Genomic DNA, 21,315 nt, shown 5'->3' on the forward strand with positions numbered 1-21,315 from the left:
TCTGCATGGATCACAGAATGCAATTCTCACATAAGAGGCACCTCAGATGCTTTTGCTGAGCCCTGTGAATAAACTCAAAGTCCCCCAGCCTTGTGTCTGAGTCCTTTGAGCTGAGCTGTGCTCTGCTGCCATCCCTTGGTGATCACCTTGGGCCCCAAGGGAGAAAACTCAGTGAGAAGCATCTTGTGCGGAAGGCCAATGTCACTCTGAAACCCCGGAGGTCTCCTTGGTCCTGTTCTGTACCAGGAACAGCAACCGCCATTCTGCAGAGCTCCTCCAAGGACAAAGACAGAGCTGCCAGTCAGCCGGGCCACACCTGTTTGAACCATGCATGCTTCTCTCACCTGCTCCCCAATGTCCCCATACTGAACCCAAAGCCAACACCACTGCTGGTGTGGTCTTCCCACGCTGCCACTGTAACACACCTCCCTCCTCTGCCCTTCACTGTGCTTCTTTGGCACATGGGGGTGAGTGGCTGGGCCTGACTTGGGGTTCTTGGATTTTGGGTGTGGAGACACCCATCCGCCATGAGAAGTTTTCCAGCACACACAGCACATGGTGGGACCCTCATTCTCAGCAAGGTGGACATTTGGAGAAATACTCAGGTGGAAATCTCTGTGTGTATGTGCACTCATGCTCAGAGTGGGGCTTAAGCTTAGGGCCCTTATCTATTTTGCTTATGGCTAGTGCTCTACCACTTGAATCATTCCTCTACTTCCTGCTTCTTGCTGGTTATTTGGAGATAAGAGTCTCATAGACTTCCCTCCCTAGACTGGCTTCTAACCACCATCTTCAGACCACAGCCTCCTGCAATGCTAGGATTACAGGCATGAGTCAGGATGGCTGGCATATTTATCAATCATCCTTCAGAGCAGATCTGTGAGTTTTATGAGTAGGACTGGGGCTTAGAAGGGTATCTGAGATCAAGCACAAAGGAAGTCTATTCTGCCACTCTCTTCTTAGCTCCTTTCCTGAAAATTAGTTCTGCTTAATTTGATGGAAAAACAGAATCAAGAAATCATAGGAACTAATTCTGCATTAGTTCAAAGTGTTACAGTATTGTTACGTGAGCATTCAATTTCTTCAAGTAAAATTTGGATTAGATAAGCTTGAAGACACTTCTGAGATGGAAAATTAAATGTGAAAAGATACTGTTCCTTATTTGTGCTGGTACAGATTCTTCTAGTCTTGGGTTCTTGCCAATGTTTTACAGACTAAAATTCTTTAGGGGTTTAGCTCCATTTGTTAAACACACACACACACACACACACACACACACACACACACACACACACACCCTAAAACCCTTCAATGTAAAACCAATCAGTAAATGCAGACTTGCTCTTCTTTTTATGCTGTAATCTAACATACCCTTGGTGACAAGGCTGGCATTGAAGTGACCTTGCCTTCTCTCTCCTCCTTCCCATTGGCCCCGCCCTGGCTGCCCCACCTCCTGGCAGGTGTCATGCTGTGGGAGCCCCATCATTCTAATGGAATGATGCCCTCTGCAGATGCCTGATCCCATGAAGCACCACAGCTCCGGCCTTGTGGGTGGCTGGGACTTCAGGGTGAGCATCTGACACCCTAGAATCCCTCTGTCTAGTCAGTTTGCAGGTTCGGGTGGGTGCTAGGCAGGGAAAGATCCTGCAGTCATCCTTGCAGTGGACCAAGGGCAGTGGCAGAGTGTGAGGTCGACTCTGAGGTGCAAGTGGCCTTGTGTGACAGCCTTCGGTGCTTCTTGTGGGTCCTCTTCTCCATGGAAGCTTGGCCTGGCCCTTTCTACCTAATCGTCCCGCAGATACCTCCATCCATGGAGCCCAAGTCTGCTCATTACTCCCGCCTTGGACCAGTGGTGTCCATCCACCCAGCTCCTCCATAACTTCTTGCAGGGGAGACCGTCCCTTTTCCTGGCCACCCCTACACTGTGCTCCCCAATCTCTTGCCAGGAGAACATTCCTAACACAAAGCCTACCCAGCCTTCGGGACTCTTTGCCAGTCTTCCCTGGATGGCTCCTGCAGCAGATGCCTGGCTCTTATTTCACAGGCAGCTGCAAAGCTGAGGGTCCTGATGCCTGGTTTTCCAACCTGACCCCCTTGTTGCCGACTCTTCATTCGCCCTTCACATGCTTAGAACTATAGCAACCCCTCCCCCCCGTATGGTGGCGCTGGTGGTGGTGTGTGTTTGTGTGTGTGTGTGTGTGTGTGTGTGTGTGTGTGTGTGTATGTTGGTACTGGGCTTGAACTCAGGGCCTGAGCACTATCCCTGAGCAGTTTTGCTCAAGGCTAGTGTTCTATCACTTGAGCTATAGCTCCACCTCTGGTTTTTCCTGGTTAGTCGGAGATAAGAGTCTCACAGGCGAGTTGGTTCTTTGAAAGAATTAACAAAATTGACAAGCCCTTAGCAAATCTTACCAAAAAAAGAAGAGAGCATATCGAAATAAACAAAATCGCAGATGAAAATGGTAATATCACGACAGAAATTACCAAGATCCAGAATATCATGAGGGAATACTTCTCAAACCTTTATGCCAACAAATTTGAGAACCTAGATGAAATGGATGAATTCCTAGCCAATATTAACATACCCACACTGAACCAAGAAGAACTAAGCCAACTCAACAGGCCTATTTCAAGCTCTGAAATAGAAATCGCAATTAGAGAACTTCCACCTAAGAAAAGCCCAGGGCCAGATGGATTCACAGCTGAATTCTATAAGGTCTTCAAAGCAGAGCTCACACCAATACTCCTCAAGCTCTTCAACGAAATTGAAAATGAAGGTTCCTTACCAAACTCATTCTATGAAGTCAGTATAACCCTGATCCCCAAACCAGACAGAGATTCATCAAAGAAAGAGAACTATAGACCTATATCTTTGATGAACATCGATGCAAAACTTCTCAACAAAATACTGGCCAACCGTCTACAACAACTCATCAAAAAAATTATACACTATGATCAAACTGGATTCATCACAGGGAGGCAAAGCTGGTTCAACATATACAAATCAATTAATATAATTCAACACATCAACAGGAGCAAAGACAAAAATCACATGATTGTCTCAATAGACGCGGAAAAGGCATTTGACAAGATCCAACACCCCTTCATGTTAAAAGCTCTGGAGAAACTAGGAATCCATGGAACATTCCTTAATGTAATAAAGGCTGTGTATGAGAAACCTAGTGCTAGTATTACACTTAATGGTGAAAATCTAAAGCCATTCCCTCTAAAATCAGGAACGAGACAAGGATGCCCACTCTCTCCATTACTTTTTAACATAGTACTAGAATTCCTAGCCAGTGCAATAAGGCAAGAAGCAAGCATAAAGGGGATCCAAGTAGGGAAAGAGGAAATAAAACTATCCCTCTTTGCAGATGACATGATTCTGTATTTAAAGAATCCTATAGACTCTACTCCCAAGCTCCTTGAGCTGATCCAAAGCTTTGGAAGAGTAGCAGGCTATAAAATCAACCCTCAAAAATCAACTGCCTTCCTTTATGCCAACAGTGAGAGGAACGAGGCAATAATCAGGAAAGAAACTCCTTTCACAATAGCCTCAAAGAAAATAAAGTACCTAGGAATTAGCTTAACTAAGAATGTAAAGGACCTCTTTGACGAAAACTTCAAAACCCTAAAAAAGGAAATTAAAGCAGAACTAAGGAAATGGAAAAACCTCCCATGCTCCTGGATTGGAAGAATCAACATTGTGAAAATGACAATCTTGCCAAGAGCTATCTACAAATTCAATGCAATACCCATCAACATACCAATGTCATTCTTTAAAGAAATAGAAGAGGCAATCCAAAATTTCATATGGAATAATAAAAGACCCCGTATAGCAAAAACACTTCTTAGCAGAAAGAACAGCGCTGGAGGAATTTCAATTCCAAACTTTAGACTCTATTACAGAGCTATAATCCTCAAAACAGCTTGGTACTGGCACAGGAACAGGCCTGAAGACCAATGGAATAGAACTGAGGACCCAGATATTAAACCACAGACCTATGGCCACCTAATCTTTGACAAGGGAGCCAAAAAAATAGAATGGAAGAAAGACAGCCTCTTCAACAAGTTGTGCTGGCAGAACTGGTTGAGCACCTGCAGAAAACTAAAGCTGGATCCTTCTTTGTCACCTTGCACTAGAATTAACTCCAAATGGATCAAAGACCTGGAGGTAAAAGCTGACACACTGAAAACTCTACAGGAAGGAATAGGAGATACACTAGGCCTCCTTGGCACAGGTCGAAACTTTCTTAATAAGGACCAAGAATCACAACAAATCAGAGAAAGACTGGATAAGTGGGACTGCATTAAACTGCAGAGCTTTTGTATGGCAAAGGACATAGCTAGTAAACTAATCAGGAAGCCTACAGAGTGGGAGAAGATCTTCACCAACCAAACAACGGACAAAGGCCTCATATCTAAAATATATCAACAACTCAAAAAATTGAATCACTCCAAAACTAACCTCCAAAGTAACAACCATCCCATTAAAAAATGGGCCAAAGACTTAAAGAGACTCTTCTCTGAAGAAGAAACAAAAATGGCCTATAGACACATGAAGAAATGCTCAACATCTCTGGTCATAAAAGAAATGCAAATCAAAACAACTCTAAGATTCCACCTCACTCCAGTTAGAATGGCCAGGATTAGGAAAACGAATGACAACAGATGCTGGAGGGGATGTGGCCAGGAGGGATCACTACTACACTGTTGGTGGGAGTGCAAACTCGTCCAACCACTATGGAAAGCAGTGTGGCAGTGCCTCAAAAGGCTAAACATAGAACTCCCCTATGACCCAGCAATTCCACTACTTGGCATTTACCCAACCATCCAGAAACAAGGACATACTAAACCCACTAGCACAACAATGTTCATTGCAGCACTATTCACCATAGCAAAGATATGGAACCAACCTAGATGTCCCTCAGTTGATGAGTGGATCAACAAGTTGTGGTATTTGTACACAATGGAATTCTATGCTGCTGTCAGAAAGAATGACATCGCCCCATTTGTTAGGAAATGGAAAGACTTAGAAAAAATCATATTAAGTGAAGTAAGCCAGACTCAAAGGAACTTAGGCTCAATGGTTTCCCTCATTTGTCATAATCAGTAGAAACCTTGGGCTCTACTAGCAGAGATTTGCAATAGAGCAAAATCTTGATACATAAGGACATATAATGTGAAGCTAATTAAAAGGACTTCCAGGATAGTGAAACAAAAGCCATATAATGAACGATTGTTGTCCTTAATGTACTATGTTGTCTCTCATCTCCTTTGCTGTCCCTTGTTATCTCATATTGGTATAGTATCTCACTTTGTTATCTAATATATTGAATTTATTTGTATTTGGATATTTGAAATTTGATAGGGAAGGGGGGAAAACCAAGACGGGTGGGGGGTGTGGGGGGGAAGGGAAATGGGTACCAAGACATGTGAAAGGGTATCAATGTATGTGAATTAATGCACCTTCTATCTGGCAAATATCATGTAACCCTTTTACTAATTACAATAAAAAAATTATATTGCCTTTAAAAAAAAAAAAAAGAGTCTCACAGGCTTTTCCTGCCTGGGATACCTTTGAGCCATAATTCTCAGATCTCAGCCTCCCAGTGAGCTAGAATTACAGGTGGGAATTGTAGGCACTGGCTCTATAACAGTTTTATATAGTGGATTTCCTTATTCATTTTTTAGAATGGATACTACTTATAAAACCCAATAAATAAGTAGATGGCAGATTTGTAGTCAGCTAGTAAATGCTAACCATGTCTGTTCTAATAGGGCCAAACGAAGCTCCCAGAGGATTGTGCTGTGCTGTTTTCTGTGGCACGGGGTTCAAAGGAGGCTGGATCTGAATTAAGAGTCCTGGCCTTTTGCCAGGCTTCAGTAAATTAGATATGCTATAAAAGTTTTTTCCCCCTAACTTTTCCAAATAAAACTTTTCAAGAATTGAAGTCAGTGATGTCTGCCCTACAGAAAATGAGGAAGTCTTGGCATGTCTCAGCAGAGCAGCTATAAATAAAGAATTCACAGGAATTGGAACTCTTACAGACTCAGGTTAGGCCCAGAATGAATTGGTGGTTTGAAAGGCAGTTAGGAACTACAAAGTACACAGAAATATTCCTGCCCGCAGACTGGGGTCTGTACAGACTCCAAATATAGTGTTGTTTTGTTTCTTGTTCTTCTCTCACTGAGTCACTGTGCTTCAGCCTGTAGGTCTGTAATTACTTTTATAAACACGGGCACCCAGAAAAACACAGCAAAAGGTCTCTTCGTGGCTAGGACCAGCTGCTGCGTTTATGGGACCCACTGTTAAGTGAAAATAGGGAACAGCGTATTCAAAATGATAAAGAATTATGAAGATGACTGTGGCTAAACAAGAGATGTGCCTAGGAATCTGTGCATGGGCAGGTCACACACCCCAGGCCCTGCCGCCTGCCACAACTTTGTGGCCTGAGAATGCTGTTTTCTCCACCATGGCCAATGAACAGCCAAAGCCTACTGGCTTTTCTGCAAGGATCTACAGAGAGCTTCTAAGAACCTGGCACAGGGAAGGAGTTGTGATCAGGAGTTCAAATATTACCATAGCCACCAGGCAATAGTGGCTCATATCTTCTTCCCAGAAGAAGCTACAAGTCCTGGCTACTCAGAAGGCTGAGACTGTGGTTCAAAGCCAGCCTTGCAAGAAAGTCTGTGAGACTCTTATCTCTATTGAACAACAAAAAGTCAGAAATAGAGCTATGGCTCAAGTGGTAGAGTACTAGCCTTGAATTAAAAAGCTCAAGGACAGTGTTCAGGTCCTAAGTTCAAGCTCTAGTACCAACACACACACACACACACACACACACACACACACACACACACACACACACACACACTCTCACACACACACATCAGTAGCTAACATCCTAGCATATGGATGGAGAAGCAGAGAGTGAACAGAAGAGTTCTGTTGCTGCCATTTTTGAGTCTGACTTAAGACAACCAGACGACAGTGTGAGGGGAGTAAGGAGAAGAAGGAAGAATACCCATTTGGCTGATTTGGGGGAGACACGCTTGCTTCTTCCAGCCTACACTCTGGGAGTACTGTGGGTGTAAGGAAGAAACCACAGGGGTAATTATCATGTGAGTGTGGAAAGCTCTGAGATACCCACACCAAGCCCCCTCAAAGAAGGCAAGGACTTGAGAGGGAGTTGGCCGGGAAGTAGACCTAGGGGCATCGAGGAGGATGGCCTGGGCCTGGCTGGAGGGGGCTGCAGGCCAGCAGAGACTCTGGGCTCCTCTACTAGGACCAGGTTGAGCATGGCCACTCATGGGTCTGTTCCAAGGCTGGGGTGGGGTGGGGCAGCGCTGTGTCATGTGGGGAGCCTCTAGGAGACCCTGGTGAGGATAGCAGCATCTCCTGGTGGTGAAGAAACAGGGATGGATGAATCAGAGGGGCGTGTGTGCTGGGACGCCTCAGAAACAGACCTGGTGGTGCTCGTCGGGTGGGGTGGCAGGCGCTGCGTAGCCTGGCATGGGGGCAGAGCCAGGTCTGCAGCTTTAGGGAAAGCGCTGAGCGAGACTCAGAAACTCCAGAGAGAAGCAGACTTGTAGAAAGCACAGGGCAGGGCCTGTAGTCACACAAAGCCAAGAACCGCACACAAATAAGAAACAGTGCAATCAAAAAAGAGAGATGCACACACAGAAATAGACTTTCATGAAGTAACTGCTGTGCCTCTTCTAAGGACTGAAGTGTTTTTCCAGGCAGAAAGGAGGTGAGTTCTTAGCTACAGGTTACTCCTTCCATTGGCTTAGACCCAAACTGCAAGCACTGGCCTTTCTGCCTCTTGAAAATGTTCACAGACACTGTGGGAGAATCACTAGTCCAGGAACAGCTTGAAACTGTGTCCTGTTGGTGTGATGTAAGCTTTTCAAAATATCCCATTAGATGTTCAATTTCATGCTTTAGCCAGTAACAATTTTCTCATTCTGTACATTTATTCATTTGAAAGTTGTTACTGGCTAAATTGCTACTGGCTGTCGGAGGCCAGGGACCTCACATGAAAAATAACTAGAGCAAAAAGAGCTGGGGGGTCTGGCTTATAGCACAGAGCACCTGCCTAGCAAGGATGAAGTCTTGAGTTCAAACTTGCCCCCTTCCCTCCCCCTCACACAGAGGCATTGATTTTTTAATTTGGAAAAATAACCAGGCCTCCTGTCCTGGCCCCACAGCCCTGGGTCTAAGCGGTCTCTGGACTCTGTCCTGCCGCCATGCAGCTCACAGAGTGCTTTCTGAAAGCCCCTTGTCCTCACCCTCTGAGAAGAGACAAACTCCCAGCCTGGCTCTAGGCTCCGTCGGCTAGGCCTCTGTCCCCGGTTCTGTCTGCCCGTGGTCCCAGGCCTGCCAGAGCTGGTCCTCCGAGCTGCCAGCATGGCTTTTCTTCACGCCTGTCTCCCTTCACTTTGCCAACTGGAGCTCACCCTTGGAGCTCAGATCTGATGCTCTGGCCCACTGCCTGGGTTCCCATTCATCCCCTCACTGCCTAGGGCTTGAACTCAGAGCCTCAGCACTGTTCTTGAGTTTTAGCACTTGAGGCTAGTGCTCCACCACTTTGAGCCACAGTGCCACTTTCAGCGTTTTAGTAGTCACTGGCGATGAGAGTCTTCCAGACTTTCCTATCTAAGTTAGCCTTGAACTGTGATCCTCAGATCTTAGCCTCCTGAGCAGCTAGGATTACAGGTGTGAGCCACCAGCACCCAACTTGTCTCTGGTTCTCACACCAGGCTTGGCAGCATGGGTGCTGCTTGGCACTCCCTGCTTCCCCCAGAACAGAATGGGGGTAACCCCGGGCACACACTGCATCCCACACCACAGCAAGGCGTCCGTGTGATTAGACATGGGAGGAATACTTTGTTTCCCTGCTCCTTGGTGAAAAATGCATAAACCAAGCCAATAGTGAGCAGTGGTTTTCTAAGCAGGGGCCTCTTAGCAGAAGGCAGGTTACCCCGTGTTCATCACGATGACAGCATGCGCTCTATCATGATGGGAGAACTGGTAAAGTCTGCTTTACATCTCGAACCCTAGCCACTTAGGAGGTTCAGAACCAGCCTGAGGAAAACAAATCTTCCTTTGGCCAGCAAAAAAAGCTGAAAGCAAAGGTGTGGTTCAAGTGGTAGAGTGCTAGCCTCAAGTGGAAAAAGCTAAGGACTAGTGCCCAAGCCCTGAGTTCAAGCCCCGGTACCAGCACACACACACACACACACACACACACACACACACACACACACACACACACAGAAAGTTGCCTGCATGGTGACTGCAGGGGAGTCCTCTGATGACCAGTGAACGCCAGGCCACGTGTTTGGGGTGGGGAAGGTATCAGAGGGGGTGCACACAAATGGAGGGAGGGGGGAGGGTGAATAAGTATAGTCATTATATTCAATGTAGAGCATGCAAAAACGGAATTACAGAACTTGAAGGTAGGGATGGGAGGGAGAAAGTGGGGAGATGATGGGAGGGATGATGTGGGATCAAGTTGCATCGAACTCATCATCTGACTTATGAAATTATCACTTCTTCATTCAATTATTTAATAGCAAAATTAAATAAAAGTTACCTGTAATAACATCACATGAAAACAGCTGCAGATTCTAGTGGTGACAGATGCCACTAGTGTGCTATTACCTGTATTCATAATTGATGAAAATACAAATTTTCTTTTCTTTTTTTTTTTTCATTTGTGAGACTTGAACTTGGCTTGGGCACTGTCCCTCAGGTTTTTTTGCTCAAGGATAGCACTTTTTTTGTTGGGTAATGGGGCTTGAACTCAGCCTGGGCTCTGTCCCTGAGCTCTTCAACTCAAGGCTACTGCCCTACCCTTGAGCCAAGCCCCACTTCCCATTTTCTAAAGGATAATTGGAGATAAGAGTCTCAGGTCCTTTTGTGCCTGGGCTGGCTTTGAACCTTGATCCTCAGATCTCAGCCTCCTGAGTAGCTAGGATTACAGGTGTGAGCCACTGCGCCTGGCTCAGGGCTAGCACTTTTGTGCCTGAGTGCCATTTCCAGTTTCCTGGTGTTAACTGGAGATAAGAGTTCACAGATTTTCTTGTCGGAGCTGGCTTTGAACTACAGTTCTCAGATCTCAACATCCCCAGTATCTAGGATTATAGACAAGAGGCACAGGTGCCCAGCTCACTACTGGATTTAAAAAATTTCTTCCTTTTCCCCAAATAGAATCTTTGCATTCTCCTAGTCCTTTGTTTAAAATACTCTTTAACCTTTTAAGAAAGAAAATGTATTGCACCAAGCCAAACTGTTTTCATAGCTCTTTTTAAAAATGTACAAACATATATTAAACCTTCAAAACCAAAGCACGCAGGTTATTGTTCATTATCAAAGTTTCCAGGCTTCAACAGCTCAGTTCTGCCTCTCAACTCCTACAAATAGTGGGTGGAATTCTGCTGAACGTTTATCGACTAACACCCAACAGAGTGCAGCTGAGTTGCCTGACACACCCACAAATATCTCACAAGATTCAGAAACTTGGGCCCTGGGAAGGTAATTTTTAGCTTTTACCTCCCTAACTCTCCAAGCAATTGCTGCTGGCCAGTTTGGGTTGTGCAAGTTTCCAGTCAACCCCCAATTTTTGAACATCAACTGTCAGACACTGTGTGGGGTTAAAAGATTAAACGATTCCTCCTTCTTCTCCTCCCCCACTCTTCTTTTTCACATTGAATTCAGGGCCTCAAGTTCTTACTCAGCCTTTTTTCCTCATAGCTGGTTGGCACTCTACTACTTGAACATGTTTCCATGTTTTTTGCTGGTTAACTAGACACAACAGCCTCTTAGATTTGTCTTTCCAGGCTGGCTTTGAGCCGCAGTTCTCAGATCTCTGCCTCCTGAGTAGGTAGGATTCGTAGGTGTGTGCCACTGGTGATTAAACGCTTTCTGAATAACAGTCTCCAGTCTTCTAACCTCCCCTCAGGCCACAGGTTGTGTTACTCAGTAAACATTTTTTTTTCTCACATCTGGTGCCATGGACCTCTGAGACGCTATGGGTCTCACTTGGCACTGAGTTTTGGCAGCTATGTTACCAAGAGAGGTTGGGAGAGTCATGGGATGTTTTGGCTTTCCATTCCATAGTCTAATGACCTGCCAGGAGGAAAACTTAGTACAGATTACTGCTTTCCCTTCAACCCAGATTCTGGAATAAAATTTGAGAGAAAGAGCTGAACCTGAACCAGTACTGGAGCCAAGCTGCAGAGCTGTTCCAGGCAATCACAGGCATGTAAGAGAAGCCTGTGAGAGTTTTGATCCTATTTGTTACACAGCATCACTGGAGGCAGCTAGCTAATACAGCTCATTGATTCACTTAATGCTCAGGGCTCAGATTAGTCCTCCCAAAGTGGAATCTCACAACCTTCTCTATTTCCTCTCGGCGTTATATTCCAGTGGCGGAGTCAAGTTTTTAGTTGGACACGCACCTCAGATTGACATCTGATATTTTCACTCTTTTCTTTGGCTTCTTTTGCTTTACAGAACTGTTTACAATGACCCTGACGGAATCAGACTACTTATCCTAAATATGACAACCTCATCAGATATCTCTTGACAATGTTAGCTAGTTTCTTATATTTTGGAAGAAAATTTGTCTTGGACAGGACACCTGTGTATTTTTTTTTGGTCTGTCATGGGACTTGAACTGAGGACCTGGGTGTTTTCCCTAAGCTCTTCAGCTCAAGGCTACTGCCCTACACCTTGAACCACAGCGCCATTTCTGGTTTTCTAGTCATTAACTGGAGGTGAAGGTCTCATGGACTTAAGTGCCAGGGCTGGCTTTGAATCTCAGTTCTCGTATCTTAGCCAGAGTAGCTACAATTACAGGCATGAGCCACCAGCCTGGCTATCTGTGTATTTTTTTTTTAATTAAAAATTCTACTTGCACAAAAAGCCAAGAATACTTTTGTATTTATTGGCTGTGTTTAACAAATTACTGAAGGCCTTTGTTCTAGGCTAAGTTCTACACCGAGTTCCAAGGGACCAGATTAAAAATCAAAACGGAGTCACTTACGTTAAAAAGTTCTCTCACTCAACGAAAACTATGCTGTCATCTGACTGGAAAATCAGGACAAAAGAAGTAAAAGCCATACTTTCCCAAGGGGAACATATTAGTTAGTATGAGAGATAACAGAGTTCACTTGCTTCAGCCCTTCCACAGAAATGTAGCCTGAAGTATCCTGATGGTAATCAGTTATTACTATTTTCATAGTACTGGGGTTTGAACTCCCATTCGCTGGCTTATTTATTGGCTGGTGCTCTGCCATTTGAGCCATGCCTCTAGCCCTTCCAGCCTACCTCTTCTGTTGATATAGATTGGAGTTGGCATCTCTACAGAGGATGACCTTGAACTGTGATCCTCTGGATCTCAGCCTCCTAAGTAACCAGGACTGTAGACATGAGCCAGTGGTGCCAGCTTAGTTATTTCTAACTGTGCCATCTCTCCAATTCCTCTTACAAGGGAATTAATTTTGAAATGGCCAATCCACTTTTTGCGGTTTACACTTCCTTTAGCTTTTCTATCTAAAAACCAACCACGGCTGCCTGGTACATCGGAACCTTTGTTTCATATATGGATGAAGTATTGCCTGATTCTAGAATCACAAAATAAAGTCCCTTGGGGTCTTTAAATTGGTTGTAATTTCCTCTTTGCAAGTTGCAAATGCTTGGCTCCACAAAACACACGACAGATATGGCTTGGTTTCTCACTTGCTTCTCTGCTTGCAGCCCCAGGCCTCCGAGCAGGCACAGAACGCTGTGTACTCTTCACCCCAGGGGCAAACTTTGACACTGACCTCTAAGGAAACATCACCTGAAGGTGAGTCAGGAAAAATAAAAACACCCACAGAATGAAACCATCTGTAAAATCATATCTATAATGCATAGCTCTCAACAGGCCCACAAAAACGGTAGCTAGTTATTAAATTTTCCACATTGCTAGTCACCCTAGCAGTGCCCTGTGGAAAGGAGCTGCTGCTGGCCACGGTTCTCTGGACAAGACCGGTAAGTTCCAGTATAGCCAGATGGCCTGGCCTCTGCAGCAGACTCAGGACGGGGCAGAAGTCTTCCTGTGGCTCTCAAGCTGCACTGTGCCTGATGTGCCTGGGGAAGCTTGTAGACTTCCAGCAGGGCCCTGGACATTCTACCTGACTGTACCTACACTGGTTCCAGAGAAAATTCTTTTGAAAGAAGGAAACACTGCCTCAAAAGCACATACATACACATACTTAGTCTTCGTTTTCATTTTCTTTTTTTGAGGAAGCAGGTGGAGAGAGGCTTAGCTGGGAAAGGGACCAGTGTTCCAGCAGCTGGTTCTGGCCATTACAAGGAGAGTGCAAGGAGAATGGGCTGGAACTCAGAGGTCTGTGGTGGCTGGGGCCCCAGGAGAAGCGAGTCAAGAGTGAGTGAAGTCACAGCAGGACTTTATACTACTAGATTACATTTCCTATGTCTTTGTGTTAGCTTTTAATATTTGTCTCAAGTTGATATTTTTGTTTGGGGGTTGGGTTTTTTTTGCAATCATTTTGTTTTCAAGTTTTGGCATTAGGGTTATACTCTCTTGGTGAAATGAATAGAACAACTCCAACTTTTTTTTTTTTTTGCCGGTCCTGGGCTTGAGTTCAGGGCCTGAGCACTGTCCTTGGACTTTCTCAAGGCTAGAACTCTACCACTTGAGCCTCAGCACCACTTCCGGCTTTTTTTCTATGTATGTGGTACCGAGGAATCGAACCCGGGTCTTGGTGCATGCTAGGCAAGAGCTCTACCACTAGACCAAACTCCCGGCCCCAAGAACTCCAACTTTTTCTAAGTTCTGAAACTATTCAGAATCTTGGAAGTAAAACTATATGAATCTAGTACCTACATAATTCTTCAACAAACTTCTGAGTGTGTGTGCGTGCGTGTGTGTGCGTGCGTGCGTGTGCGTGAGTGCGCGTGCGTGTGTGTGTGTGGCTATTGATCTACGGGAGTATTTCACTCACTCTTTGGTGTATTTCCAATAAAAATCATGTTTAATTGAATTTTCAAATCAACTAGCATACAGTTTTATGAGACACAAAGTAATATATTTATTTCCTAATAATTACCTACATCACCTACATTTGTCTCACTTGAAACTAGCATTTTCACTTTCTTGCTATTTTCTCTGTTCATCTTACCAGAGCTTTATTTCTTGGTTGTTTATATTCCAGGAAATTAGACATGGCATCTTATTTACTGCTCAATTTTCTAGGTCACGGGTTTCTTCCTGTGTTCTTCAAGCTTATTTTGCTATCCTTTTTCTGTCTTCTGGAGATAGATGTTTGGCTCAGTTGTTTCTATTCGGAGATCAGTTTTGCTTTTTGTACTAGACTTGTACAAACTATCTGATTTTATTGGCCATCTACCATCCAAGTAAACTTCCTGTCTGGGGAGCATCCCAGATAGGTGGGAAGCAAGGCCCCGTCTTTCCACTCCAACTAGAGAAGTTGAGAGTGGATCTAGTAACGGTAGGAAATGCTGCGAGGCTATTTGGCATGTAAATGATAATTTTTCACTGTATGACTCAATTCAGGGCCTCACACTTAGCAGGCAGATGCTCTATCCATTCAAGCTCGGATATTTTGGCTTTACTTATTTTAGAAATAGAGTCTCACGTTGATGCTTAGACCAACCCTCACTACAGTCTTCCTGTTTACACTTCCTGCATAGCTGAGATGACGGCTATTGGTTGAGAAGGGTGTCCTGCAAACATTTTTGTTCAGGTTATCCTAAAATTTCAACATTCCTGATCTCTTCCTCCTGAGCAGCTGGGATTACAGGCATGAACCTGTACTCGTTAGCAAAATGAAATTACTCTTTGTGGCCTCTGTCACATGATAAACACAAGGCATTCTGCCTGAGTTCTCCATGCTCTGCTGTTAATAACAACCCTGACTGCCTGTTCCTTTCACATAACTCGCTCCTATTAGGAGGGAGAATGTATTAAAATGTGCATGTGCTCAAGAGAGAAAGTATAGCAGAAGAGTGGGGACGTGCGACGAGTTTGTGGGGGCAATACAGTGCCCCTCCCTGCCAACACAGCTGTGGCAAGACACTACTCTGCCGAAAGCTTAGGGGGTTTTATGGCATCCAGACCACCCATGACAGACAGAAGGGAAGACAAGAGGACCAGGGCTGCCCTTTGCTCTGTAGGACCCCTCAGAAGTGGTAGACTACTAGCCTTGAGCAAAAAAAGCCCAGGGACAGAGCTCAGGCCCTGAGTTCAAGCCCCAGGACTGGTAAAAAAGAAAAAAACCCAAGAATATTCAATTCTTGGCTGGGCAGGGTGGCTCACACCGTAATTCTAGCTATTTAGGAGGCCTGAGATCTGAGCATCACAATTTGAAGCCAACCCAGGCAGAAAAAGTCCATAAGACAAGAAATAGAAGGTTAATAACAGTTAACGAAAATGAATAAGTAGAAACAAAGAGTGTCCAAAATGGGCAAAGTTTTTTTTTATATAAATGATAAACAGAAGAAGGTGCCTAGTAAATATCCTACATCTGTAGAAAACAAATCCCTATTTATCAAAATGCAGATTAGGATAAGTCATTAGGCTGGCAGAAGAGGGCACTCAAAACAATACAAGAGTTCAGTTTTAGACCTCTTGATCATATTAGAGTCATGGGAATCAAAACAATAACTCTCAGCAAGTGACCCTGAGAATTCCTACAGTTGGATCCCCTGAAGGATTTGAAGCCACTGTGTCGCTCTATGTTCAGGATGCTTGTGGAATGGTCCTTGGGGCTGGCTGGTGTCACCACAAAACAAACCTGCTATATCTTTGCAGAAATGCTGTGTGTCCCCACATTGGACCATACCTGCAGAGGACTGTGTATCAAGGACTTGTCCCGAGAAAGCCACCCCAAAACACCATGGTAGCAGTGGTGGTGGGAGTAACAGCTGATCACATGCTATGTGCCAGGTCTACTGCCAAGTGCTCTGCACGTCTCTAACCTCTTCCCGCCACATGAGGTAGTACTGCTACCAACCCCACTGTAGGGATGAGAAAACCCAGGCCAGAGTAAAAGCGGCATGTCTAAGTCACATGGTAGATATTTGGTCCCTGGTGCTTTCTTTTCGTTATTTATTTATTTGGCCAGTCCTGGGCTTGAACTCAGGTCTTAGCCCTGTCCTTGGACTTTCTCAAGGCTAGAGCTCTACCACTTGAGCCTCAGCACCATTTCCAGCTTTTTTCTTTTCTATGTATGTGGTACCAAGGAATTGAACCTGGGTCTTCGTGAATGCTAGACAGGCACTCTACTACTAAGCCAAACTCCCGGCCCCTCATTATTATTATTATTTTTTTTTTTGCCAGTCCTGGGCTTGAGCTCAGGACCTGAGCATTATCCTTGGACTTTCTCAAGGCTAGAACTCTACCACTTGAGCCTCAGCACCACTTCCAGCTTTTTCTATATATGTGGTACCAAGGAATCAAACCCGGGTCTTCGTGCTTGCTAGGCAAGCACTTTAACTACTAGGCCAAGTTCCTATCTTTAAGTAGTTGTACAAAGGAGTTGCTATGTAACAAAGCAGTTTATCATTATATTTCGATCAATGTCACCCTTTCAGCATTCTCACCCACCCCCTCCCTCATAATTCTTAATTTTGTAGGATGTGCATTGGAGTTTTGTCTGCATTTCCCCCCTCTTCTCTTCATTTATATACCCTTCCCCTTTGACCACGCTCCACCCCCTTTAAATACCAGATTGCTAGTGTTTCATTTTACTGAACTTTGACTTTGGCTTCTAAGGAATTACACTCTTTGAGATCCTCCTTCAAACTACTATCTATCAGTTAATACATTTGTATGCACTTGCATACCACCCAACATACCTACTTAGGAGTTTGTGACCTATATCTAGCTTCCACATACAAGGAGAAAACACACATCCTTTGTCACTCTGGGCCTGACATACTTCAAATAATTCTAGGCTTCTTTCTACTGATCAGAAAGACAGACCCAAATTCCATATTGTTCCACTGGTAAGGCAAAACTAATAAGTTAACACAATGAATACGAAGCCTGAGAGGAAAAATATGGTCTTTGGATTATAGCTACAGATGATTAAAGTTAGGATAACGTGAATGCAAGGTAAATAAGATAGTTTGACCCAGGAAAGTACATGATAAAACTGCACTTTTCTCAGGAAGAACTGAGAATCTGAACTTGAAGACCTAGGGAGAGGGCTGGCAGTGAGTAACGTGTCACCGAGGGACACCAGGCTTGTTCCGAGCTCCTGGCTCTCCTTTCAGGCAGAGCTAGCAGGATTTCCGTGCTTCCTTTCGTGGGGACATCCACGGTCACCTCTACTCAAGGCTGGCCACGGGGCAGAGATGTGGCTCTTCCACAGGAGGCCCGGCCTGCCTCTGCCCCTCTCTGCCCTTGCCAGCCTCATCTCCAAGGAGCCCCCACTCGGAAGGAAGCGGCCGGAGAACTCCAAGGGCCCAGGCCCTGGGTTAGCAGCAGGGCCACGTCTTGGAATGGAAGGGCCTCGGCTGTCACCTCGCCCCTGCCCGCTTCCCTCCTCTGTCCTGGGGAAGGTAGTGGAGGGGCCCTGCCTATGGCTCCTGGATGCGACACCTCCTGGCTTTGGCCTCTTTCCCTGCCCTTGGGATCCAGTGCCTCCAGCTCCTCCAGAAATGGCTTTGCTCCATTTCTACAGGGCTGACTGCTCTGGGGTGCCTGGGGATGTCAAAACCACGGATTACGAGTGACCAGAGGGAAGGGTGGCCCTGTCCTGGGGGGGGAGGATGAAGGACAGAGCCGGGCCAGCGGGCTGGGCGGGGCCAGCGAGCAGGGCGGGGCCAGCGAGCAGGGCGGGGCCAGAGGGCTGGGCGGGGCTAGCGGGAAGGGCGAGGCAAGCAGGCTGGGCGGGGCCAGCGAGCAGGGCGGGGACAGAGGGCTGGGCGGAGCCAGTGGGCAGGGCGGGGCCAGCAGGCTGGGCGGGGCCAGCGGGAAGGGCAGGGCCATCCCGGGGTGGGGTGGGGTCTCACTCACCTACGCAGTTATCGCACAGGCTGCAGTGGGAGGCGCGAGGGGGCCGGAAAATCTTGCAGGTGAAACAATACTTAAGTTTCACGGTCTGGCCATTGATGATGACTTCTTTGGTTCGGGGAGGCGGGCGGTACCCCCCTGAACTGGTGCCATTCGCGATATCTGTGGAAGAAAAGGAGAACTAGCACATCGCTTCCCCTCCGCGGCCGGGGAGACCCTCCCGGTGGACCCCAAGTCCTCCTGGAGTCCACCCACCTAGCTCGGGGAATCATACTTGTAGCGCATGCGTGCCGGCACCCGGGGAGTCAGGCGGTTAGCGCAAGCGTGGTACACTAATATGATTGCTTTCACGACCACACCCACTCTGACCATACTCTGGCCAATGACCTTCCAACACATATGCCCCGCCCGCCCCTGGCCCCGCCCACCCCCTCCCAGACAGGAGGGACTCCCCCCAGAGGCCTCTGACGGTGTCCTCACTGCCCACCAAACTCCTGCCATGTCCCCCTCTGTTACACCAGCTAGCCTTTGCCCCAGTTAGCACAGTGCCATGCTTAATTCTCCTTGGAGGGTGTGCTCCAAATCCTGCTCGGCTGACGCTCCACATTTGTCTCCTCAAAAGTACCAGTGTAGGGAGGCACACAAAGGTCCAACGCCTACGTGCTTCTGATCATATAAAGTAATATTTATCAAGATCAACTCCAGGAAATTGAATAAAAAAACTCAGTGCACAGGAGATGGGAACATCTTAAAAAAAAACTTGTAAAAATAAAAACATTTAAATTTATTTTCAAAGACATCACTTCCACCTTTTGTTCATCTGACCAGCATCTTTGATCACATTTTAGAGCCAACTGGGTTTCAAAGTTCCATTTTATCTCCGAGCCTGGTTCTGCCTGCCCATCTCACATTCGAATCACCCAGGGGGCTTTGGGTTCACCCAAACTCAGGGGGCCCAGAATGGTGATCTCAGTGTCCCATAGGCCCCAAATAAAACGTTGCTTTTTCAGTAGCATTGTGTCAGGTGTGAAATTGACTGTATATATTTAGTTCTTGCAAGCATATATTAAAAAAAAAAGAAAACTAGAAATCTGATACAGGTTTAAAAGGTTACTACCAGCCCAATCAGATGTTCGTGTCAATTTAGTCAGAAAAGAGTTGAAGCTTAAATTCCAAGGGCAATGACAATGGTTGCCGCACTAGAACTCCTTCAAAAGTCTAGTTCTGAATAGTGACAACTTGACAACGTGAGGATTTGTGAGCATTCCTTACAATAGACTATTGATCTGGTGGCTCTAAAGTACATTTTCTGAAAGAATAAACCTTTAATACAAAGTGAGCTCAAAACTAGTATTCAACAGACCCGGTAACGGGAAGCTTAGGAATTCAGTCTAAAACCCTTGAATGCTCTGACTAGATATTTGAAACTCAGGAAGGAAATGGAAGGCTGGGTGCCTGAGGGTCACATCTGTAATGCTAGTTACTCAGGAAGCTGAGATCTGAGGATCATGGTTTGAAGCCAGCCTAGGCAGAAAAGTCCCCGAGACTTATCTCCAATTGATCCTTGAAAAGCAAGAAGTGCAGGTGTAATTCAAGGGAAGAATGTTGTTAACCTTAAGTGAAAAAAACAAATGAGAGCGTGAGGCCCCGAACTCAAAAAGAAATGGAAGGATTGGAAGATCTGGATTTGAGGCTCAGTGATGCCAACAAGTGATGGAATGAAGAGTATTCAAACAAATGTACTGCCGGGGCCAGCCGGCAGCAAACCAGGGTTCGCAGATTGGGGTTCCTGAAATAGGGGGCAAGGACTAGGAAGAAAAAGAAGAGAGACAGACACACCAGGTCCAGGATGTCTGCAGTCCAGGTAAAGACTGCCTCGTTTATTTTCCACTCCAGCTTCTTCCCTCCTTGAGACCCAGGGAACTTCCAGGTGTTACATTCATATGGTAAATCTCAGGTCATTTAAACAGAATAAGGCCAGAAAACAATAAGACAATAAAGCCATTGTCTGATGCAAATCAAGGTACAGTTTGATTCCACTCTGGCTCCCAACAATGTACAAACCAATCAGCCAGATTTATACAAGGCTGTTGTGGCAGCAGGGGGCCCATTGGGACTTGAGGGTCTAGGACAGCTCCTGCTGGTGGGGGGCCCAGAGAACCCCCTGTCCAGTGTTCTTTTCCTTTTGGATTGGATGCATTCTCCACACAGCCCTCATAGCAGCCTTCTTGGCAAAGTGTGACCAAGGCCCTTAGGTCTCGTCAAGGCTCACCAAGTTCTGAGCCTCTGGTCTGCTCCTCCCATGGCAGTCTCCCATGGGGCTTGTGTCTCAACCAAGGTTGTCACCATGGGCTTTCTTGAGTGGTCATTGTGTTCCCCCCACCTCAGTGCTCTCTGCACTGCCATCTAAGGAATTAAACCCACTGGTGAGGGCCAGTGCAAAGCATCCATCACAGGAACAGCTGGCGGGCAGAGTTGCCTGCTTCCTCCCTCGGACTCTTACTGTATTTAATTCACCTATTTATCCAGTCAGTTGAGCTGTGCTATGCGCTCACAAGTACTAGCCTTGGCCACCAGGGCTTTAAGTACCATCCTGAGGACAAAAATTTCTTTTCAGTGTTCACTGGTCATGTCTTTCTCTCACCCGTGGAGATCATAGGCACAAAGCACCAAACTTGGTGTTCTGCTCAAGTCCTCAATTATTCTAGCTTGGGTTGGTTTTTTTTTTTTGCAGGGGGGGGGTTACTTGCATTTTTGTACTTAGCAATCAACTGCATAAAGATCTCTCCCCTAAATGGTTGGCACAGAGGCGGAAATACCAACTCTGCATCAATACTAACCTGATCATCAGACCTGCGGGCAAAGCATTAGGAAACCAGGGGACAGGAAGGAAAGTTGCCAGGTGTGTGAGCTCTGGAACGGGAATTGCTACCGACTGAGTTGTGCCATTCAAAGAGAAGTCCTGGGCTAGCCAGAGGTCTGTCCTTCTAGTGCTAGCTCTGAAAGTTAAGTCCTCTTTTCCTCCTGAAGGTATAACAGTATTTATACCATGATGGACCCAAGTCATCTCCCATCTTAGTTATTCCTACCTCAAATCATTATAAACATCTGTATAATGCCCTATATTTATTTAAAATGCACAGGGGATAAAATCACAACTTTTTAAGGGTGGGGTGTATTGGGCTTTGAACTCTGGGCTTTAGAATGTGGCAGGCAGGTCCTCTACCACTTGAACTACATACCCAGCCCTTTTTGACCT

General features: G+C 45.8%; 1 protein-coding gene across 2 annotated transcripts in view; it reads right to left on the reverse strand.

The window, feature by feature from the left end:
• Zdhhc14 (zDHHC palmitoyltransferase 14) overlaps positions 1-21,315 on the reverse strand; it is a 188,154-nt gene that overhangs the window by 27,598 nt on the left and 139,241 nt on the right. For both annotated transcript variants that reach the window (XM_090337911.1, XM_090337910.1), the window contains exon 3: positions 18,060-18,218. In XM_090337911.1, the coding sequence (XP_090194037.1) occupies positions 18,060-18,218 (159 nt within the window). The remainder of the gene's footprint in view (positions 1-18,059; positions 18,219-21,315) is intronic.

This window comes from Megascapheus bottae, chromosome 8 (assembly GCF_031878675.1).
Source record: "Megascapheus bottae isolate mThoBot1 chromosome 8, mThoBot2.hap1, whole genome shotgun sequence".
Classification (NCBI taxonomy): Eukaryota; Metazoa; Chordata; class Mammalia; order Rodentia; family Geomyidae; genus Megascapheus; species Megascapheus bottae.